Source organism: Juglans regia, chromosome 15 (assembly GCF_001411555.2).
Source record: "Juglans regia cultivar Chandler chromosome 15, Walnut 2.0, whole genome shotgun sequence".
NCBI lineage: Eukaryota > Viridiplantae > Streptophyta > Magnoliopsida > Fagales > Juglandaceae > Juglans > Juglans regia.
This window is the reverse complement of record NC_049915.1, coordinates 15,328,628-15,348,450: the sequence shown is the minus strand read 5'-3', so window position 1 is coordinate 15,348,450 and position 19,823 is coordinate 15,328,628. Positions and strand designations below refer to the sequence as shown.

The 19,823-nt window shown below is 34.7% G+C and overlaps 1 protein-coding gene across 1 annotated transcript; it reads left to right on the top strand.

Annotated features, from left to right (window-relative positions):
- The first annotated feature begins 17,682 nt into the window (after positions 1-17,682).
- On the top strand, positions 17,683-19,210 carry LOC109010681 (protein ANTAGONIST OF LIKE HETEROCHROMATIN PROTEIN 1-like). Its single transcript, XM_018991576.1, has 3 exons — positions 17,683-18,279; positions 18,387-18,618; positions 18,738-19,210. The coding sequence occupies exons 1-3, from the start codon at positions 17,683-17,685 to the stop codon at positions 19,208-19,210; spliced, it is 1,302 nt and encodes a 433-aa protein (XP_018847121.1).
- The last annotated feature ends 613 nt before the right edge of the window (positions 19,211-19,823 follow it).

The window sequence follows — 19,823 nt, the reverse complement described above, 5'->3', positions numbered from 1 at the left end:
ATAACGTCTCTGTAGGGATTATAACCCACGACTTCACATTTCTTTTTTATTACAAGAGCGTTTGGATATAAAAATATTTTTAATTTATTTTATTTTATTTTATCGCATCATTATAATTTTTTTAAATTTTTATATAAAATATAATAAATAATTAAATTTTTTCAAATATCAAAATAATAATATTATTAAAAAATAATATTTTATTTAACTTATTTAAAATCATCTCATTTCATTTTACTATCCAAATCAACTCTTAGATAAACGACATACCAGTCGAACTACAAATCAACCGGTATTTGAGAATAATCATCACTTCTAGAGTATCCTCAATGGATTAGCTAAACTTAAAGGACATTTTTTATAAATATAAGAGAAATTTGACTTTTGACTATTCTATTTATATAAATCTCTACATTGGAATATCTATATTTTCATTATATAACAATAAAATAATATATGATGAATTTTGTTTTGATTATTCACATCAAATCTTCACATTAGATTATCTATTTATTCATTATATAATAATGAGTAATTAATAATTTTAAAATATTTAATTTTTTTAGTTATTAATTTATTTAATTTTATCATATTTTACTATTCTATCTATTATAATAATTAATAATCATATTCTAATTAAATTAATATATCACTAATTTAAATTAATATATTAATTGTGATAAAATATGTGATAGAAAGGAAATGAGAGAGAAATAATTGATAAAATATGTATTTAATGTATATACAGTAACTTTCAAATTTTAAATTTTAAAATTTGCTGTAGCCTATCCATTATGAACATATTTTACTCTCTAATAACTAAATACTCAATAAATTTAATTTTTAACTAATTTATTGAAAATACTCTCAGTGACAAGGCCTTTAAAGTTTGTGAGCACCTTTGATCAAGCTGGTGTAAAACTTGTTTTACATCCACAAACCATGTGCTGCCACCTAAGGGTTTCATGGCTATTAAAATAAAATAGATTACACAAGATTACTACTGATGCTAATTAATTTCCAAATCGCCTCTAGGCTCTAGGCTTCAATTGTCGATCGAGATGGCAGCCGACAAGATATTGGAAATCATTTAAGATTTAACACTGCATCAAAATCGATTTGAATAAATATAAAATTTATATAAAAAAATTAATTATTTAAATAATAAATTTCATTTTTCTTAAAAAAAATATAGAGTATTTACATAACTCATAATTATATTTAATATTAGAGTAATATTATAAATCACATTCTTATCTTATTTTAATCTTACTAAATAATATGTGACACATTTATCACTATTAAATAAAAAAAATATATAATAAATAATTATTTAATAATAATAAATATATTACATCATAATTAATAAATAAAAATAAAATAATAATATAGCATATCGAATTTTCTTTAATATTATTATATATATTAAAATATAACTTATCAACTAAACGAAAAGTATTATTCCCTATATTTTCACCCGCGGTCCGCAGTCATATATCACGTGTCAACTATTTTTATAGCGGCCACTTAAATGGAGTGGTATCAATAAACGTGGCAAAATCTAGGATGAGGATTATCCTATAAAAAACTTATACATGAGTTTTATCGTTGATTTTTAAATATCATAAAAATACTAAAATGGTAAATGCTACTTCAAAAATTTCAATAAACATCAATATGCATGTATGAGTTATGATCATCTCAATTTTTATAACCTATAATCAATTATTCCACTACAAAATTTTTTTTTATTTATGACTAATTATTTCTTACGAAAATTATTATTTCTTGTCAAAATATATTTATTTTCATCTCAAATAATCCGTCATAAATATTTATTTTTTTTTGTAATAAATTTAGATAGAAAATTATGCTCATCCTATCATCATTTTTTATATGACAAAAATATTAATTAACATGTAAATTACAAATAATAAATAATTTTTAAATAATTTGATGTCAGTTCAAACCTGCGGTGGAACTAGCAACATCAGGTCCAAATTAACTTATATAATGATGATTATTTGAGTCATGTACATGTAAATGTGTGTATATGTTTTGCATTTTGTTATTTATAATTATAAAAGAATAGGATTATATTATACTACAGAATTATTATCAATTCGTCATATTAAAGTTTTCGATTTAAGTAAATAAAAAGTTTTCATCCTTTTTCTCATTCATGTATTTTTTTATTGGAGAAAAAAACTGATTGAAAAAAATTAGAAGAAGATATAAGAATACAAAATACTTTAAAATGACTTTTAAATTTAGAGAAATTAAGACTTTTGAATTTTTTTTTTAAAAATTTTTGGGGTCTGTTTTTTTATTTTCAATTATATATATATAATTTTAAAGACTATGGAAGCAATTTTTTGAATTATAAAATAATGAAGAAACTTTTTGCAGATTTTAATGGAAACTAACTGCAAATTTGTATGGAAACTTTGATGGAATTAAAAGAGAGTTTTATATTTTCAATTCTGCTAGTTACAGTCGCCCGGGGGACTACGGAGCCACATCAGCTTTAATTTATTATAAGGAAAATGTTATATCTCCCGCTGGAGGTTATTGTTGGGAGATCTTGCTGGAGATTAACAGTGTATTTTAATATATTTTTTGAAGTATTTTTATATAAATTTTTTAATAATTTTAAATATTTAAAAAAATAAAAAATATATTATAATATTATTAAAAAATATTTTCTTAATAATGAAGTAAAATAAAAATTTATAAAAAAATATTTTTTATAATTTTTTATTTTATTTTGTGATTAAAGAAGTATTTTTTAATAATTTTTTTTTTTACTTTTTGATTAAGAAAGTACTTTTTTAATGATATTTTAAATTTATTTTATTTTTTAAAAAAATTTAAAAATATTAAAAGATTTATATAAAAAATAATTTAAAAAAATACATGTAAAAAATATTACATCCCAACGAGAGCTCCCAGGGGAGCCCCACGGGGCTGTAGCATGACCCAATTTATAAAGCAAACAAGAGAGAGAAAGAAGAGATCAAGAGAAGCAGCAGTCGCAGTATTCGTCATTCCTATGGATCTTCTAAAATATAATTTTTTTATTAAAAAAAATATAAAAAAAATGATCAAAAGTGATATCCAATGGATATTTTATAAGATAGTGATAAGCTTACTATTATATTACTACCAATCTACTACCTAAATGCATTTTAAAATTTTTTATTTTTGTATAATTTTCTTTTAAGTATTTTTTTAATATCCTTAATCACTAAAAAAAATTAAAAAAATATATAACTTTATTAATATTTACTTCTTTAATCATTAAATAAAAAAAAATCAAATACAACAAAAGTAGCAAATGAGTAGTAGTATGGTAGTAACTCTATCATTATCCTATTTTATAAGAATTTTATTTAATAATTTGATACAATATTTCCTCTAAATGACCTATTCACAGCTTTAAAATTTTTTAATTAATTTCTCTCTCATGTCCATTGTGGATAATATCGTATTTTCATTTTTTCTGTAATAAATTTAGAGATGAGTTGAAATGATTTTAAATTAGGTGAATAAAATATTATTAAAATAATATTTTCTCTGTGTTTTGGCACCTTTCTTCAAGTTCGTTGTTGCTCATAAATTCCATCACCGATCAAGGCCATTCCCATGCTTCAAGCTCGCCTCTCTCCGGCTCAAGCATTGCGTTGCTAAGGTAAACATTTTGAGATTTTTTCCTCCTTGATTTCACGTAAAGTTTGGGTACTTAGGAATTTATGTAGAGATTTGTTTTATTTGATGAATAAGGGTAAGAGATGCTTGTATTTGGAGAAGGTTGCTGATAACGTGTTCATGTGGGTGAGGCAGAATGCTAGTAACGATGTTAGATTTGCGGAGAACCATCAAAATTTTGTGCTCGTTTGAATTTATTGTGAGATTTGCGAAGAACCACCAAAGCTTATAGATGTTGGCCGTCTTTGTTTCACGTACATTCTGGTTCTTTGAAAACCTGTTGGCTGGGGGACTGAATGGAAGGAAGGTTGATGAAGCTGTTGTGTGTTACCACGTTAGCCCAAAGTTTATCCAGATTTACATGTGAACCTTGGTCTGGACTCTAGCTACAGATTCTAAAGAAGGCTGAAAGAAGGCTGAAAACCCATAGAAAAGAAGGCTGAAAAAAGCGAAAGAAACAAGATAGTACAACTTTCAATATTACTAACTTGGTTCCATCCCTTCTTATTTTTTTAATCAATTCTAATCACCTTTTGCTCATTCTCAAGGCAATTATGACATTTTGATGTTATATGAGTGTCGTATATTTATGTATGTATGTATGTATACTATCATTATATCATATCATCACGATGTCACTATCGTGAGGACGGTTTCTTTTGTCCAAATTTATTTCTTAGCATGGAGTCCGAAATTTTCAATATTACTGGGCCGGTAAGAATGATGTGAAATTGACTAAGACATTCAAAAGATTAGACAAATTATATAGTAAAATAGCAATAATTCTTTTAGCATTAAATGTAATATTGGGTGAGGATTTCTTAGGAAGTTGTTGAAGGAGCATATCATTTTGCTGATGCTTGAAGTTTGGTTTTATCTTTTCCATCCGTTCCAAATTCAATCACAAACCAAAACGAATCCTACCAATCGATTGGAATTTTCATCCAAATGCTTCCTTCCTTTCCTCTATTCTCCTTCGCTTCTTCCTTCCTTCCACTACAAATGGACCTCCAAAATTTTCTCATGTCCCAAAATCCTTCTCGTATATGCATTTGTTCTTTTTCTTCTTCACAACTTTTTTCCTATCACTTATTATACCTCGACATAAAATTTCAAGCCTACCTACCTCTTACTTGTGGCAATGACCCAAATAAAATGTCAACTTCACAGGCTTGTTGGAAATGAATCATACTAAAATTCTAAACTTGCTGCTTGTGACTAGAAAATGACATAATTACCTTGATGTTGGAAGGTCTTATTGGTTTAGCATTACGTTGCTTCTTCATCTTCATCTTCCAGATCAAGATATGGCAAAAGGAAAATTCTATATACCACACTACCATCTTATTTTCTTTCCATTAAATAAGATGTGACACATTTATTACCATTAAATGATCATTTATTGCATGCATCTTTATTATCCAATTATGATGAATATGCCATATTTTACTTAATATGATAAAAGTAGGATGAGAGTTTGGTCTATAACATTATTCTAATAGAAAAATGGAGACCTCTTTAGAGACCTCTTGAGGAAGTTTATGTACGATTCTTGAGTGTTCAATAAATTGAATAGTTAGCAAATGTGCTTAAAATTATTTCCTTAACCCTTACCACAATATGATCCATTTATGTCTTCCTATTGACCATTTTCAAGCCATACACCACGCTATCAATTTTGTACTAGGTGTCAAGAACAATAGCCACATGTAAGAAAATATTTATCCTACTCAAATCTCCCAAATACTTCTCATATTTAGTCCTCATGCTCATTATCATATCTCATGGTCTACTTTGGCCAATCTCGTATATTTTATCCAACTGTTCTTTCACCTAACATATTTGTTGACAATATTCATTGGATGTAACGTACAAAGACTCAAAAATTGTGTTATGACCTCGGAGGAAAGCTTAAAAAATTCTACAAAAATCCTTGCTACATCCCAATCATCATCATTAGGTTTGTCCAATCTCCTATTATCCTCAAAGTGTTTGACATATTGCATGTCCTCGTCACCCAATAAGTTGTTGAGGTCCAACATCAAGAAGGTTGAGTTCTATCTTTTAGGAACACCAAGACAACTCATTCTTGCATTCAATACCCACAACCGTCACAGTAACCTTGAATTTATCAAGCCTAGCCGATGAAGATATCACAAACCTCACCGTACTTCTAACCCTTTCGACTAAATCATTCACATCTTCCAAATTGTCGGTCACAATAAGATATAGGGCATGTGCAACACATCTCATATGTAAACACTTACCACCCATGATTAACTTATAGTCCTCTCTAAGTTTATTCTTAAGATACTTCAAAGTGATATCGTTAGAAGAGACATTGTCAACCGTTATTGTTAAAACCGGCTCCAACCCCCACTTTTTTATTGTGGCCTCCAATGCATTCCCAATGATCTCACCATTGGGATTGACAATTAAACAAAACTTAAGAATCTTTTTGTTTAATTGTCAATCACAATCTACAAAATGGGCCGTCAAAGACATATAGTTCAGATTTTGGACTGGTGTCAATGTATTAGTGGTGAGGCATACTCTTTGACCTCTCAGTTGGTTTCTCAACATTTCTCTTGTACACCATATATTTTAATAATATCCTTCCCCATCGTGTGACGAAAAGGAATGTTAAACCTAGGTTCTAAGTATCTAAAATATGCTAAAAAGCCTTCACCCTTCACAAACCGAAAGGGTAGCTCGTTTATTATGACCGTAAGAGCTAGGAGCCTTATACGCTCCTCCGAATCATACTTTGTATACCCATTCAACATTCCCTCCTACTCTATCTCCCAATTTTTAATTTTGCATTGTTCTTTTAAGTGGAACTTCAATTGGGATGTAACATGTTTTTTGTTGTGACATTCATACATTTTACCACAATGATTACATTTAGGATGGGATCATTGGAGTCACCATCCTCTAACTTGGTGAAGTGAGTCCACACAACTTAAGCTTGTTTCTTCTTTGGTGGGCCTATGGGTGTAGGGGTAGGGATTGGTGTAGGTGTAGGGGTAGGGGAGATAACACTAATGCAGTATTTGGACTTGACTCACTATTTATGGAGTCGACTCACAAATACCTGACATGATGCAAAACCCGCACAATAATTAAAATCATATAATCAGGAACATCACAATTGATTGGAGTTTCAAAACTAAACCCTAATGAGTTTTGGGTTTCAGTTTTAAAACCTCATAATAGTTTGGGAGTTTCAATATTGAAACCCCGAAATTACTTGAGTGTTTTGGGGTTTAAAAATTGAGACCCCAATCAATTATGATGTTCATGGTTATATGATTTTAATTATTGCGTGATTTTTACATCATATCGAGTATTTATGAGTCAACTCCATAGATAATGAGTCAAATCCAAATACTAGCGTTAAAGCTAATATTATTTAACCTTCAAATAGTTTCTTTCAAGGTTCACCAACCCAAGTAGGTCTCTTATATTTATTACTACTTGTTGGTATTGATCTATTCCTACCAATGAAAATTACATGGTTTAAACTTGCATAAAGGAGACTCACTTAAAAAAATTATTATTATTATTTATAATAGGCTCTACCTTTTTCAAAGAGAATACAAGAAACTCGTTCGCCTGCACCCATACTGGTGTCGTGGCCCTTACGTTGTCTAAATTAAGTGTTAGCTTAAAATTGTCCAGCAGAAGATGTAAATCACACTTTCAAACTAAACATACCCTCTTCCTCGCAAAGGTGGAGTGACCAATATCTTATTTGTCAGGCCTTATAAAGACAGAATCGTGAAATAAATGTCTTGAAAAGTTTGGCTAGTTGAAAAAGCTACACCCACCGCACAATTATCCTGCTTTCAAATCCCGCTTGACGTGGCATGGGCCATGTAGCATCCAAATACTAAAAAGTTTTGTCTTTTCCAAGAAGGAAAATATTGATCTGCTCCACCCTGTAAGCCTCCATCAACAACACCAAACCATTTTGTCGCCTCTATCCCAAGGCCAAACCCTAAGACCACCGAAGCACTTACCATTCTGACGCCTCCATCCCAAGGCCTGAAACCAAAGCCCCTCACCATTCCATCTCCTCCATCCGAAGGCCTGAAATCGAAGTCGTTCACTAGGGGTGTAACCGGTCAGGTTTTCAAGAACCGATTCCGTACCAGTTACCCCCCTAAACCGGTACTTCTGGTTTTATCGGTTTCGGTCCGGTTTTTCAGTTTTAATATACTATATACTAAATTATATAATATATATATAATAGTATATTATAGTATATAATACTATAGTGATAATATATTGTAGTATATTATAATATATATTATAATTGTATTATAGACTATAGTGATATATCATAATAAATAATATAGTGATATATTATAATATATTATAATATATAGTGATATAGTATTAGTATAACTATGAAGACAATAGACTAGAGTGATATAATATTTTAAAATTTAATATTATATTAATTAGTAATTTATCATATAATACAAAACTATTTTATATATAATTATATATTATATATATAATTTATATACAATATAAAAACTTATAATATATATATATATATATATGAATCGGTCCAATTCGGTCCGGTCCGGTTTTAGAAAAAGAAAAATTAGAACCGGACTGATTTTGACCAGTTTTAAGAAAAATAAAACTGGTACCAGACCGAACCAAACTCGGTACTAGACCAAAAAAACTCGGTTCAGTCCAGACCGGTCCGATCCTGTTTACCGGTTCACCAGTTTTTTTTACACCCTTACCCCTACCCCTCACCATTGAGCCCAGTGCAGAAACAAGCTCAGCTCTAGACACTCGTCTTTCGTTGTCGTCACTCACAGTTTTCACGCCGATAGAGGAAAGGACATTCTAATTTCTCTCTCTTCCCTTTCTTCTATGAATTTTTTCTCTCATCTTTCTTGGTTTTTCAGACTCAAGAGTCTTCACTGTTAGGCTAGAGGGCTTTGACTCTCGTGAAAAACCAAGAGAAAAAAAATATGAAGCTTTTGGTATTTCTCTTCTAATGGTCCCTCTAAAACTTTGTTAAAAAAATTCAAATTTGAACTATTAATTGAGTTTTATATGTACCTTTCAACTATCAATATTTGAAAATGCTTTGTATTGTTGGTTGTAAATTTAGCTTTTAGTTGCTCTTAACTAGAAAGAGTTTTAAATACTCAAGCTATGGCTCGTCTTTGTTAGCAATCAAGACTTCTTTATTGTCATAAATTGATCTTTATATCAACATCAATCACTTGGCTGATCTGTACAATTTGGTTAGATGGCTATTTTTTATTTTTGGTTGATTGGGTTTTCAACACTAATGTATAATATGTGTTCCTACTTTGAATTCAAAGTAGTTTAAGAAATTGTCTGCTGAATTTGCCTTAGGATTATAGTAGTTCCTAAAATTATAGTGTATGTAAAATTCAAGAGGAGTAAAATGTGAAGGTTTGACAAAATGATTCTCAGAACCTTAAGGAAGGCGCGGGTTCTTGTATTCCTTTATCTATAATTTGTACAAAGATTAGAATATTTATAAAGAGATATACAGTTGATTTCTAGACTATAAACTAGACACTAATCGTGCAACTATTAATGCTGTGATAGATGCTATGATTGAGGATCAACAATTGACTTTCCTTGTATGAGAGGCTTGACACTTGTATCCTTAACACCCCTTTCAAGCTTACTAGGGATGGTGTCACAGTGAGCTTGGACCAAAATAAAACAAACCGATACCATGAAATACTTTTAGTAAAAATATCAGCAATCTGTAAAGTGATGGAATGAATTTGACAAAGAGATTTTCAGCAACAACTTGTTCTCGTATGAAGTGGTAGTCCAATGCAATGTGTTTGCACTTAGTTTGAGACACAGGATTAGTAGACATGAAGATTGCACTCTGATTATCGCAATGTATAGTAGCAAAGCGTGGAACATCAACGCAAAGTTCATGAAGTAGATGGAAAAGCCAAATGATTTAAGCTATAGTGAGTGCAAGGACCGATATTCGGATTTCGCATTGGACCGAGAGACAATTGGTTGCTTTTTAGCTTTCCATGATTGCAAGTTTGAGCTAAGATAGATAGCATAGCCTGATGCATATCAACGTGTATCTGGGCAGCCAACCAAGTCATCATCGGAGTAGGCAACAAGATCATTAGAGTTTTGAGAGAAAATGTTAAAGCCAAAATGAAGTGTTCCTTTAACATAGCGAATGATCCTTGTTACATCTTAGAAATGATCCTCAGTTGGGGCATTCATGAATTGACATACTATGTTAACAGAGTAGGAAAAGTCAGGCCGTGTGATAGTGAGATATTGAAGGGCACCAACGAGTGATCTTTAGAAGGCTGGATTTGAGTAGGGTTGACCTATGATGGAAAGGTGTTTCCCAACAACCATTGGAATAGCGACTGGTTTACTATCAGTCATGGCTGCTCGTTCAAGAAGATCAAGAGCATATTTGATCTATGATTAAAATAAATCATGAGATTGATGATGAACTTCGATGCCTAAGTAGTGCAGTGGCCTGAGATCCTTCATGGAGAAGGTAATTCCAAGTTGTTGAATGAAGCTAGTAAGAAACTCATTGTTGGTGCCAGTGACAACAACATCATCTGCATAGAGCAACAAGTAAATGGTGCTTGCAGATTGATGATAAACAAATAGGGAAGGGTCAGCACGACTGCATTGAAAACTAAAGTTGAGAAGGAAGCTACTGAACTTGTGAAACCAAGCACGAGGTACTTGTTTCAATCCGTAGAGGGCCTTATTTAACTTACATACATGATTTGGATATATAGAATTAGTGTAACCAGAAGGCTGCTCCATATATTTCTTCAGAAAGAGAGCCATGGAGAAAGGCATTTTTAATGTCCAGTTGTCTAAGAGACCAACTTGTTGTAACAACAAGAGAGAGGACCATTCTAATTGTGGAGGCTTTCATTATAGGGCTGAAGGTTTCATTGAAATCCAAGCTAGGAATCTGTGTGTATCCTTTAGCGACTAAACATGCTTTGTACCATTCAACACTTCCCATCAGGTTTGACTTTGGTTCAAAACCCACCAAGAGCCAATAATATTCTTATTTGGTGGCCGAGGAACCAAAATCCAAGTTTCATTTTGTTTGAGAGCTCGTCTTTTGTCATCCTTGGTAGAAATCCATTTAGGATGTTTAAGGTTGATTTGAAGTCTTTTGGTTCTTTAAGAGCCAATAGACAATGAATAAAATGAGAAGAAGGTAATGCAGTGATAGCATGATAGGCTTTAGGCTGAGAGATGCCAGCTTTAGCTCTTGTGATCATGTTGTGAGTGTTAATAGGATCAGATGGCAATGATGTGGGTAGGGTTTGAGAAGATGGAGGTGCTGGAACAACAAAGGAGTTTGGTATGTCGAAAGGACTAGAAGATATTGAAGTGGAAGGAGCTGTTGAATTTGGGAGTAGTGCAAATGGATTGAGTGCACAAGGAAGACAAATTGTAGGATGAGAGGAGGAAGTGGTAATGGTGCAACTGGGAAGTGGAGAACTTGGTATAGATATGATTTGTGGAGCATCAAAATAGGAGACAAAATCAGTGAGTTATGAAAAATGTGAAAGAGAATTTCCTACAAAGGGGAAATTTTGTTCATCTAAGGTGAAATGTCTTGAGATATAGACTCATAGTGTGCTGCGATCAAGACATCAAAAACCTTTATGAGTAGAGCTGTAGCCAAATAAAACACAAGGAGAACTTTTTGGAGTTAGTTTATGAGATTGATAATCACGTAAGAAAGGAAAGCATAAACAACCAAAAGTTTGAAAAAGTAAATAACTTGGCTTCTTACCAAACAAGAGTTCACAAGGAGAATTGGCTTTGAGAATTGAATTTGGGAGTCGATTAATGATGAATGTAGCTGTTGAGAACGTTTCAACCCAAAGTGAGGAAGGAACATGAGAGTGAAACAAAAATATTAAACCAACTTCGGTTATATATCAATGTTTACATTCTGCTCTGCCATTTTGTTCAAGCATGTATGGGTAGGAAATTTGTTGTTGAATGCCTTGATTTTCCAAGTGGGTCTTAAAGTGAAAATTGGCAAATTCAGTTCCACCATCACATTGGAAAATCTTGGTTTTAGTGTTGAATTGATTTTCAACCAACCTTTAAAAATGAATGAATGTTTCATAAAAACCAGCTTTGGTTTTAACAGGTAGAACTAGGTGAATCTCGAGTGATCATCAACAAAGATCACATAAAACCAAAAACCTAAAGAAGAAAGAATTGGAGAGGGTCTTCACAAATCATAGTGGATTAAATCTAGGATGGAAGTGCTGCAATTTTCATTTATAGGAAATGGAAGTCTTTTGCTTTTACCAAGTTGACAGCTAGAGAAGATAAAGGGAGTTGGCAAAATTGATGTAAAAGATAAACCACCATTATTATTAAAAAAATTCAAGTACATGATTTGAGACATACCCAATCGAGCATGCCAAAGAGAAAATGATGCACTGAGTTTGTTATTTTTTAGAGAAGCAAGAAAGGCTTGGTGTCCATGGTTAAGAACATAGAGGCCATCAATACATCTTCCAGTTCCCAACTCCATTCCCATGTGTAGATCCTGTATGACAAAACCAAAGTCAAAAAAATTGACAGAACAATGATTATCAACAGTCAATTTGTTAAGGGAGATAAGGTTTTTAGTGATATGAGGCACAACAAAAAATCACGAAAAGAAATAGAAGAATTGGGTTTGAGTGAACCACTGTGTGTAATGGGCAATGAGGCTCCATTTCCAACTAAGACTTGATCAGTACTAGTGTAGGTGGTGGAGGTATCAAGTTGGGCAGGGTCATTTGTCGTGTGGGAAGAAGCACTACTATCAGTATACCAATCAAATGAATTATCAGAAGAAGAGAAATATTCTGCAATGTGAGCTTCATGACTATTTTGATTATAGTATTCCCAACAAACAGCTGCAATGTGACCAATTTTGGCACAAATTTGACAAACAGGTTTATGTTTTCGTGTGGTGGAGGAGTTCTTAGTGTTGGTAAAGTTGCTACGCCCACCTTGAGAGCCTTGGTTTCAAGTACGATTGCCACCTCGACAACCACCACGATGGGGGTGACGACCTCCTCTTTGAGCAATGAATGCTACTATTGTATTAGAATGCCCTTCAATAGATTTGATGAAGAAATCATGACTCTCTACCTTGGGATTAATGTTCTTAAAAGGTGGTAGAGGAAAATGTGGTAGCAGGGTGGTGGAAAAAGTGGAGAATTCAGGTCCCAATCCATGTAAGAACCAATGGACTTGATCAGAATCATCAATAGAGCAACCCATGGCTGCAAGGTGGTCACAGAGGTTTTTGAAGGCTCGAGAGTATTCACCAACAGTTCGAGTCCCTTTCTTCATGAGTTGAAGATCATCCTTTAGCCTGAGTTCTCTGGCCTTGGATTTATGAGAGAAGGAATTCTCAAGAGATTTCCAAGCATCTCTAGCAGTGGTCAATCCAAGAACCTCACTTATTACTTCTTTGGAGAGAAAGGAGTAGATAAGACTGAGGATTAGCTGGTCTGTTTGTTTCGAAGAAACATAAGCTGGGTTTGGGATGGAATAATTGTTATAAAGAATAGCTTTAGATGGTACAGGGAGAGAACCATCAACATAACCTAAGGGCTGGTTTGGATGCTGGGACGAAACCCAGAATTTTCAAACTTGTCTCAACTTGAGACGAGATCATATATCCAAACGCACTGTTCATATAAACCAGAAGCGAGATAAGGAATTTTCTTTACTGTTTATAGATATGACAACAGTCTGAAGATATTAGCTGTTGTCCCTTCTGTACAATGTACTTTTCCCGTAACATTACCTCTCTCTTCCCTCTTTCGAACTACCCCTGTGAAGTCTTTAATGGAGCTGCTGTTCATCTAGGAGAAGACCCATTCCAAGAATACATCCCTGGTGGCAAGGTAAATGCACGACGCAGCCCTACGAGAAGCCACAGATAAGTTCTTCGGCCAAGAATTTTGCAGCGTGACTTCATGCGAAAACCAGCGCAACCCAGCTCCTCTCTTCGAACCGCGTCTCCACAACCTCTGGAGTGACGCGGTTTCAATTCCCATTCCCTTGAAGGCACTGTGCTCCAACCCTTTGTGTGTTCAAATCATCCTACCAAGGGGAATCTCTGCGCCTAACCTGGTCATTGGCAGTGTAAACATTATTCACCCCCACCCAGTCGAATCTCTGCCCCTCTTTCTCTGCCTCTGTTCTACGTCCTCCTCAGGAATAGAAGTGACCTCTAGAGTAGACCCGTCGCCTCACGTGGCTGGTGAATTGTACCAACGCCACTGTGTTGGTTTGTTGACTTCGGCTGCCTCATTGCCCCAAAGAAATGGTCTATAAAAATACGGGAACCACTCAAACCGAAGGCACCCCAATGAACCGGTGCAAGTCTCGCAACAGCATCTCGAAATGTCACAATAGATGGCTGGCCGTCCATAACTCCACCACCACGGGTCCGAAGACACGCTCCTACCAGGTATTTTTCCATCATATTTCAATTTCCTTAACCTGGATTAGAAGCTGTAGCAAGCTAAGAAAAATCATCGTGGAACAATATTGTCAATCTGTGGTGTGTGTGGAAAAATCTTCAGTAGTTGGAGTTGGTATTGAACAGATGTCCATGTATTTGTCTGTCCTTCACATGATTAGGCTTCATTTCTCACATGTTATATTCATTATATTTGGATTGGTAGTGTTTGTATTGATGTCTGTATTGTCAATGATCCGAGTGTCTTGAGGCCTTGAAATGGTTTGTAATTTTTGTTCAGTATGTTTTGAGGAGATGGGGTGGTTTGGTAAGAACAGATGTCAGTATGTTTGGTAAATGTGTTGTGCGACTAAACACTTGGGGCATGCATAAATCGAACCATCCCTTACTTTCGGAAGAATTTGATTGGATGCCAATCTTGGTCTTGGCAAGCTGGACGTTGAAGGCCATATATCACACTCATCCACCTGTGTGTAAAAATCACAAATAATGTAGCATTTCTCCCATGAATTACGCACCATACCCATAGAGTGGTACACGGTATAAAACGTCTATAAATTCTTTGTTACACGGTATTTGATATCTTGTAGTGAAGTAGAGAGCATCCGAGTGGGTAAGGGGAGCTTTTCAAGGTGAACTAATTTAAATTCAAATATCATATATTAAAGGTAAGATATTATAGTTTGTAAGAAGTTGAACAAGTTTTTAATCTGAGGGTTAAGTTACTTGTCTCTTTGTATTACAAAATGGAATCTTTATGGTAGGCAGACTAGACATTCACAAGGGATCTACATCCAACAACAAATGTTCAGTTGCACTTTTCTTGAGGCTTATTTGGGAATTTTATTAGCTTCATATGTGGTGGATGCTACTAGGAAGAGGGGAATAAACCATTATTCTAGGACTTGCTTTCACATGTGCACCTAACCTCTTGCAGCAAGGGGTTACAATCGTGTAAACTATTCTTCATCTAGGTTTTAGTAACATATGGATCTTGGTATGTCATTAACTTCATACAAGGCTGAAGCCACAACATTCAATGACACAATGACTAGTATAAGTATGAGGAAAAATTAACCTCAATACTCCTGAGACCTGGACAACGTGGTTGTCCTGTCTTAGCACAAAATGGCAAGCCATTAAAATTGCCTAATTTTAATGACATGGCAGAGTGTGATAGAATGGGAGTAACACTTGTTGTACTCTAAAGACTACCTAATAATTCTCAAGTATAAGAGCTGAAAGATTACATCTCCCAAAGAACCTACACTAAAGTATTAAAGCAGAAGAATCCATCCCTTGAAGGATGAAAAATATATCTAGACAGGAGAACAACATTATTTGGTTAAAATTAGTGTTTTATTTATAAAACTAATTTTTAACTTGTGTTTATTCCAACACATCTCCCATCTTGAGTTTATAAAGTTTTAAACTTGTGTTTTATTTAATTTATAATAATTAGTCCATTTTAATTCCTATCTATATGGACTTGTTGGACTTTTTCCAACCATGGTATAGTTGGAAAAGGAAATGAAAATAACCAGGATTGGTTATATCTATCATCTGAAAATATGTTTCACCGTGATCTATATATCATCCACACTCTTGGAAGCCACATAAATTGGCCCTTTATTTGGTTTGTTGGAGGCCTAATTTATACCATTTCTTGTTGTAGCGTTACAACTTACGCTCAACATCCAGGTCATCATCTACGAAGGTATGAAACTTTTGTTTATTTATAACAATTTACTGGTTGTCAACTTCTTAACTTCTTCCATCTAACCTTTTTACCTACTTACTTCATTCTAGCTTTGATATGAGCCACAATTGTAGTAATTATGTACCAACTTCCATCTATTTCATGTCATTGTCTCATCACAATCTTATGGTGGTTTCAAACAATCCCAATCTGGTTTGGTTGTTCTCACTACATGTGCAAACCATGGGTTTTTATTCTTCATATATTAGAACCACATGGAAAATGATACCATCGACTCGACCTGGGATGGAAGCTTATGGGCAGATGGGTTAGAGAATCTGCTCATAGAGATGTTGTATGAAGACACCATCATGGATAGATTGAGGGGAGGGAGGATCACAAACGGTGATCATGTAAGGCTTGCTGAGAAGTTGTCTGCCGTTGGGCCAAGAAATTTTAATTCTGATCAAGTTAAGGGCAAAGTTGCCCGTCTCAAGCGAAGACAGCGGGAATTTACCGATCTCATGAAGCAAACCGGCTTGGGGTGGGACTCAGAGAGGAATGCACCAATTGCTAGTGAAGAACACAGGGTGAATGCCCTTCGGGTACTACCTATAAATTTCGCTCTTGTTTTAAAATGTATTTGTAAATAATTAAATTCAACATTCCATCTTTCCATCTAATCACTCCCTTCTTCTGTTAGGTGAGACCATCATGGAAGCATTTCAAGACGTATGGATGCCCTAAGTATGAACAACTATGTACAATATTTGGTTGTTCAGTTGCGACTGGTACAATGCATCGGGCCTCGACAGATTCGGCCCTAGACAGTGATGATGAGCACTTGCTTGATGAGGAGCAGCAAGGTCGTGGCCGACCATTTACTGATCATGATGCAGCCCCCTCAGCCGATCCCCACGTCCCACCTAGACCCTTCTCCATCTCTATGCTAGCGGATCTCGTACACGACAAAGGGGGGGCCCATGAGTAACCCAGCCATTCAAGTGCAAATGAGCCTGACCCTTGATGCTATTAAACGTTCAGCAGAAGCCAGAGAACAAGCAGCGACGGAATCGATGGAGTACAGCAGGTCGAGGAAGCGCAGTAAAGGGGACACTAGCATGGAGTCATCTGGTGCGTTTGATTTGCAGATGCATTGTATGAAGCTGCTTGAAGAAGTACAACCTCCCCTACCGACCGAGCTCTTTAACAAGGCGTTCGACCGATTGTTGAGCACAAAAGTGCAGAGGTCATTTGTCTCGATCTCAGATGCCCGCAGAAGCTAGTGGGCTTAGAGTTTGCAGTGATTGGTGAAAGAGTTGGAGGCTCCTCTTTATTTTCTCGGCTTTTATGCATGTCTTTCTACTTATTGTTTGTTGTTTTTTCATTTGAAGACAGCTATTTATTTTCAGCATGTTTCATGTATTTCCGACGTTGAATAGCCACTTATTTGCAGGATGTTTATGTTTTCTTCAAACGCATTGTACTTGAGTTTGTGATGCCTGTTAACATTTTCACACCGCTAGTTTGTGCTTCATGAATTTATGCCATTATTAACCCTATTGAATGCGGAACTCAAGACCTAAATATTATGATAATGACGAGTAGGCTAAACCAAAATTTCCAACAATTTTGTTTATTTATTCCAAAACCCATCGCCATCCACCTCAATTTAAAGATGAATCTGTAATATTGTTATGTTTTTTCTTGTCCAACCATTCCAGTATTCATAATGGAGAATCAGAGTAGTTCGGAAGAACCCCGATCGATGGAGACAAACAGCGAGATTGAGGATTCTAGCTCAAGTAGGACTCGTACCAGCGAGTCGGATGACCCTATGGCCACATATCATTCGAGTGGGGATGAAGCCGCAACGCAGGAGGTGAACATCATCTACATGATGTGGATGGCATCACAATTGAGCGGAGGTCGAGTTCTCATGCCGGAACACAATATTGGCCTACGGGGGAATCAATATATTGAAGCCGTCTTGAATGGGAACCCAAGGACTTACAAAACAATGTTTCAAATGGAAGTGCCGGCCTTCCGTTATGTCTGTGATCTTTTACGACAGTCCTTCATAATGGACCCTACAGAGAGGGTGTCTGTGGAGGAATCATTAGGGATGTTTTGCCTTCTTGTTGGCCATGCACAAGGTCAACGTATCGTTGGAGACCGATTCCAACATTCGAGCGAGACAATTAACCGACATGTTAAGACAGTCATGCGGGCGCTACATCAGCTAGGGAGAACTGTCATTAGGCCTACAAACACAGATGGGGTCCATCCTTACATTACGAGGAACCCACACAATTATCCATGGTTTGAGGTATTTTTTTATTTGTTTTTTTATTAATATCATTATATTAATTTAAGTTTTCATGATATCAAAATATTTAAGCTTATGGACTACGTTATATGATAATGGTTTTGTAGAAATGTCTTGGTGCGATGGACGGAACCATGATTGACGCTGCTGCACCATCTAGACTGAGTAACGCATATAGAAATCATCGTGGTCGAATCGCACAAAATGTGTTGTGCTTATGTGACTTCGATATGAAGTTCACGTATGTATATACTGGCTGGGAGGGAATAGCCCATGATGCTCAAGTATTCTTGGATGCTTTGAGTCGATCTCCGAATAAATTTCCTTGGCCACCACAAGGTAAATAATTGTATTTTTTAAAACAATTCATTTGACATGCCTTTGACCAAGTTGGTAATTAAATACTATTTTGAGCGGCATTACTTCCAATTGAGTTGGTAATTTTTCTAATTTTGTAGGCCATTATTACCTTGTTGATTCTGCATTTCCATGCATTGAGAAGTTTATGCCTCCGTATCCACGAGAGAGGTATCATAGATCTGATCGTTATAGCGGTCATCAATTCCGAGGCTATAAAGATTATTTTAACTTCTGTCATTCATCGCTACGCAATATTATTGAGCGTACATTTGCGTTACTGAAAAATCGGTTTCTAATATTGAATGCGATGCCTCGATATCGGCCTACCAGGCAAGGGATGCTTGTTACCGCATGTTGTACACTGCACAACCTTATTAAAACGGTAACACCGAATGATGAGTTCATTCAGGCTACATTGGCGCTTCAGTTTAGTGAAGAAAATATGGATGCGGCCGACCACCTGGGCGAAACCTCTGAAGTGGTTGACGTGTCCTATGAGTCAGCTGGAGTTATGGCAGCACAGAGAGATGGGATTGCAATCCCTATGTGGGAAGATAGGTTTGGGGAATGATTGCGTAGTGCCTTTGAAAAACTCTGGATGGTTTTGTAGTATTTAAATAATTAATACTATTTGGTATAAGTGTATTTGCCAAGGATTGATATGTATCTCTATTTGTTTGTGAACGACACTCTTTACATGATGTATGTTTTTCATATTTTGTCTTTAATGAAGGACCCATGTGCAAAACTACCTACCACCCCGTATGTACAAACTTTATCAACGGACCCATGTTCATCATTTGTCAATCCTGCCTAATTGAAAAGAGATTCCAATCTTGCCTCTTTATAATTATGATAAAGAGAAATAATATTTATAAGATAAAGTTGGTGAAATATTTTAAAAAAAAAATATTCAACTTATGTTGAATTTTTTCCTTTTTTTTTTTTGTTTATTTTTTTATGGTGGATTCATTTTTGTTTTCAAGGTAAATCGAATATGCAAGATGTTGTTTATTTTTTTATGGTGGATTCATTTTTGTTCTAATCTAATCTGATAATAAAATGGATTAGAGGCGAAGCTTTACTCCATCCACATAGATGAAGTAGCAGTGTAGATAAATCTTTACCCAAAAATCACCATTTCATGTATTACTTGTACCGAAAAAGGAAGTTTGTGTCTGAGT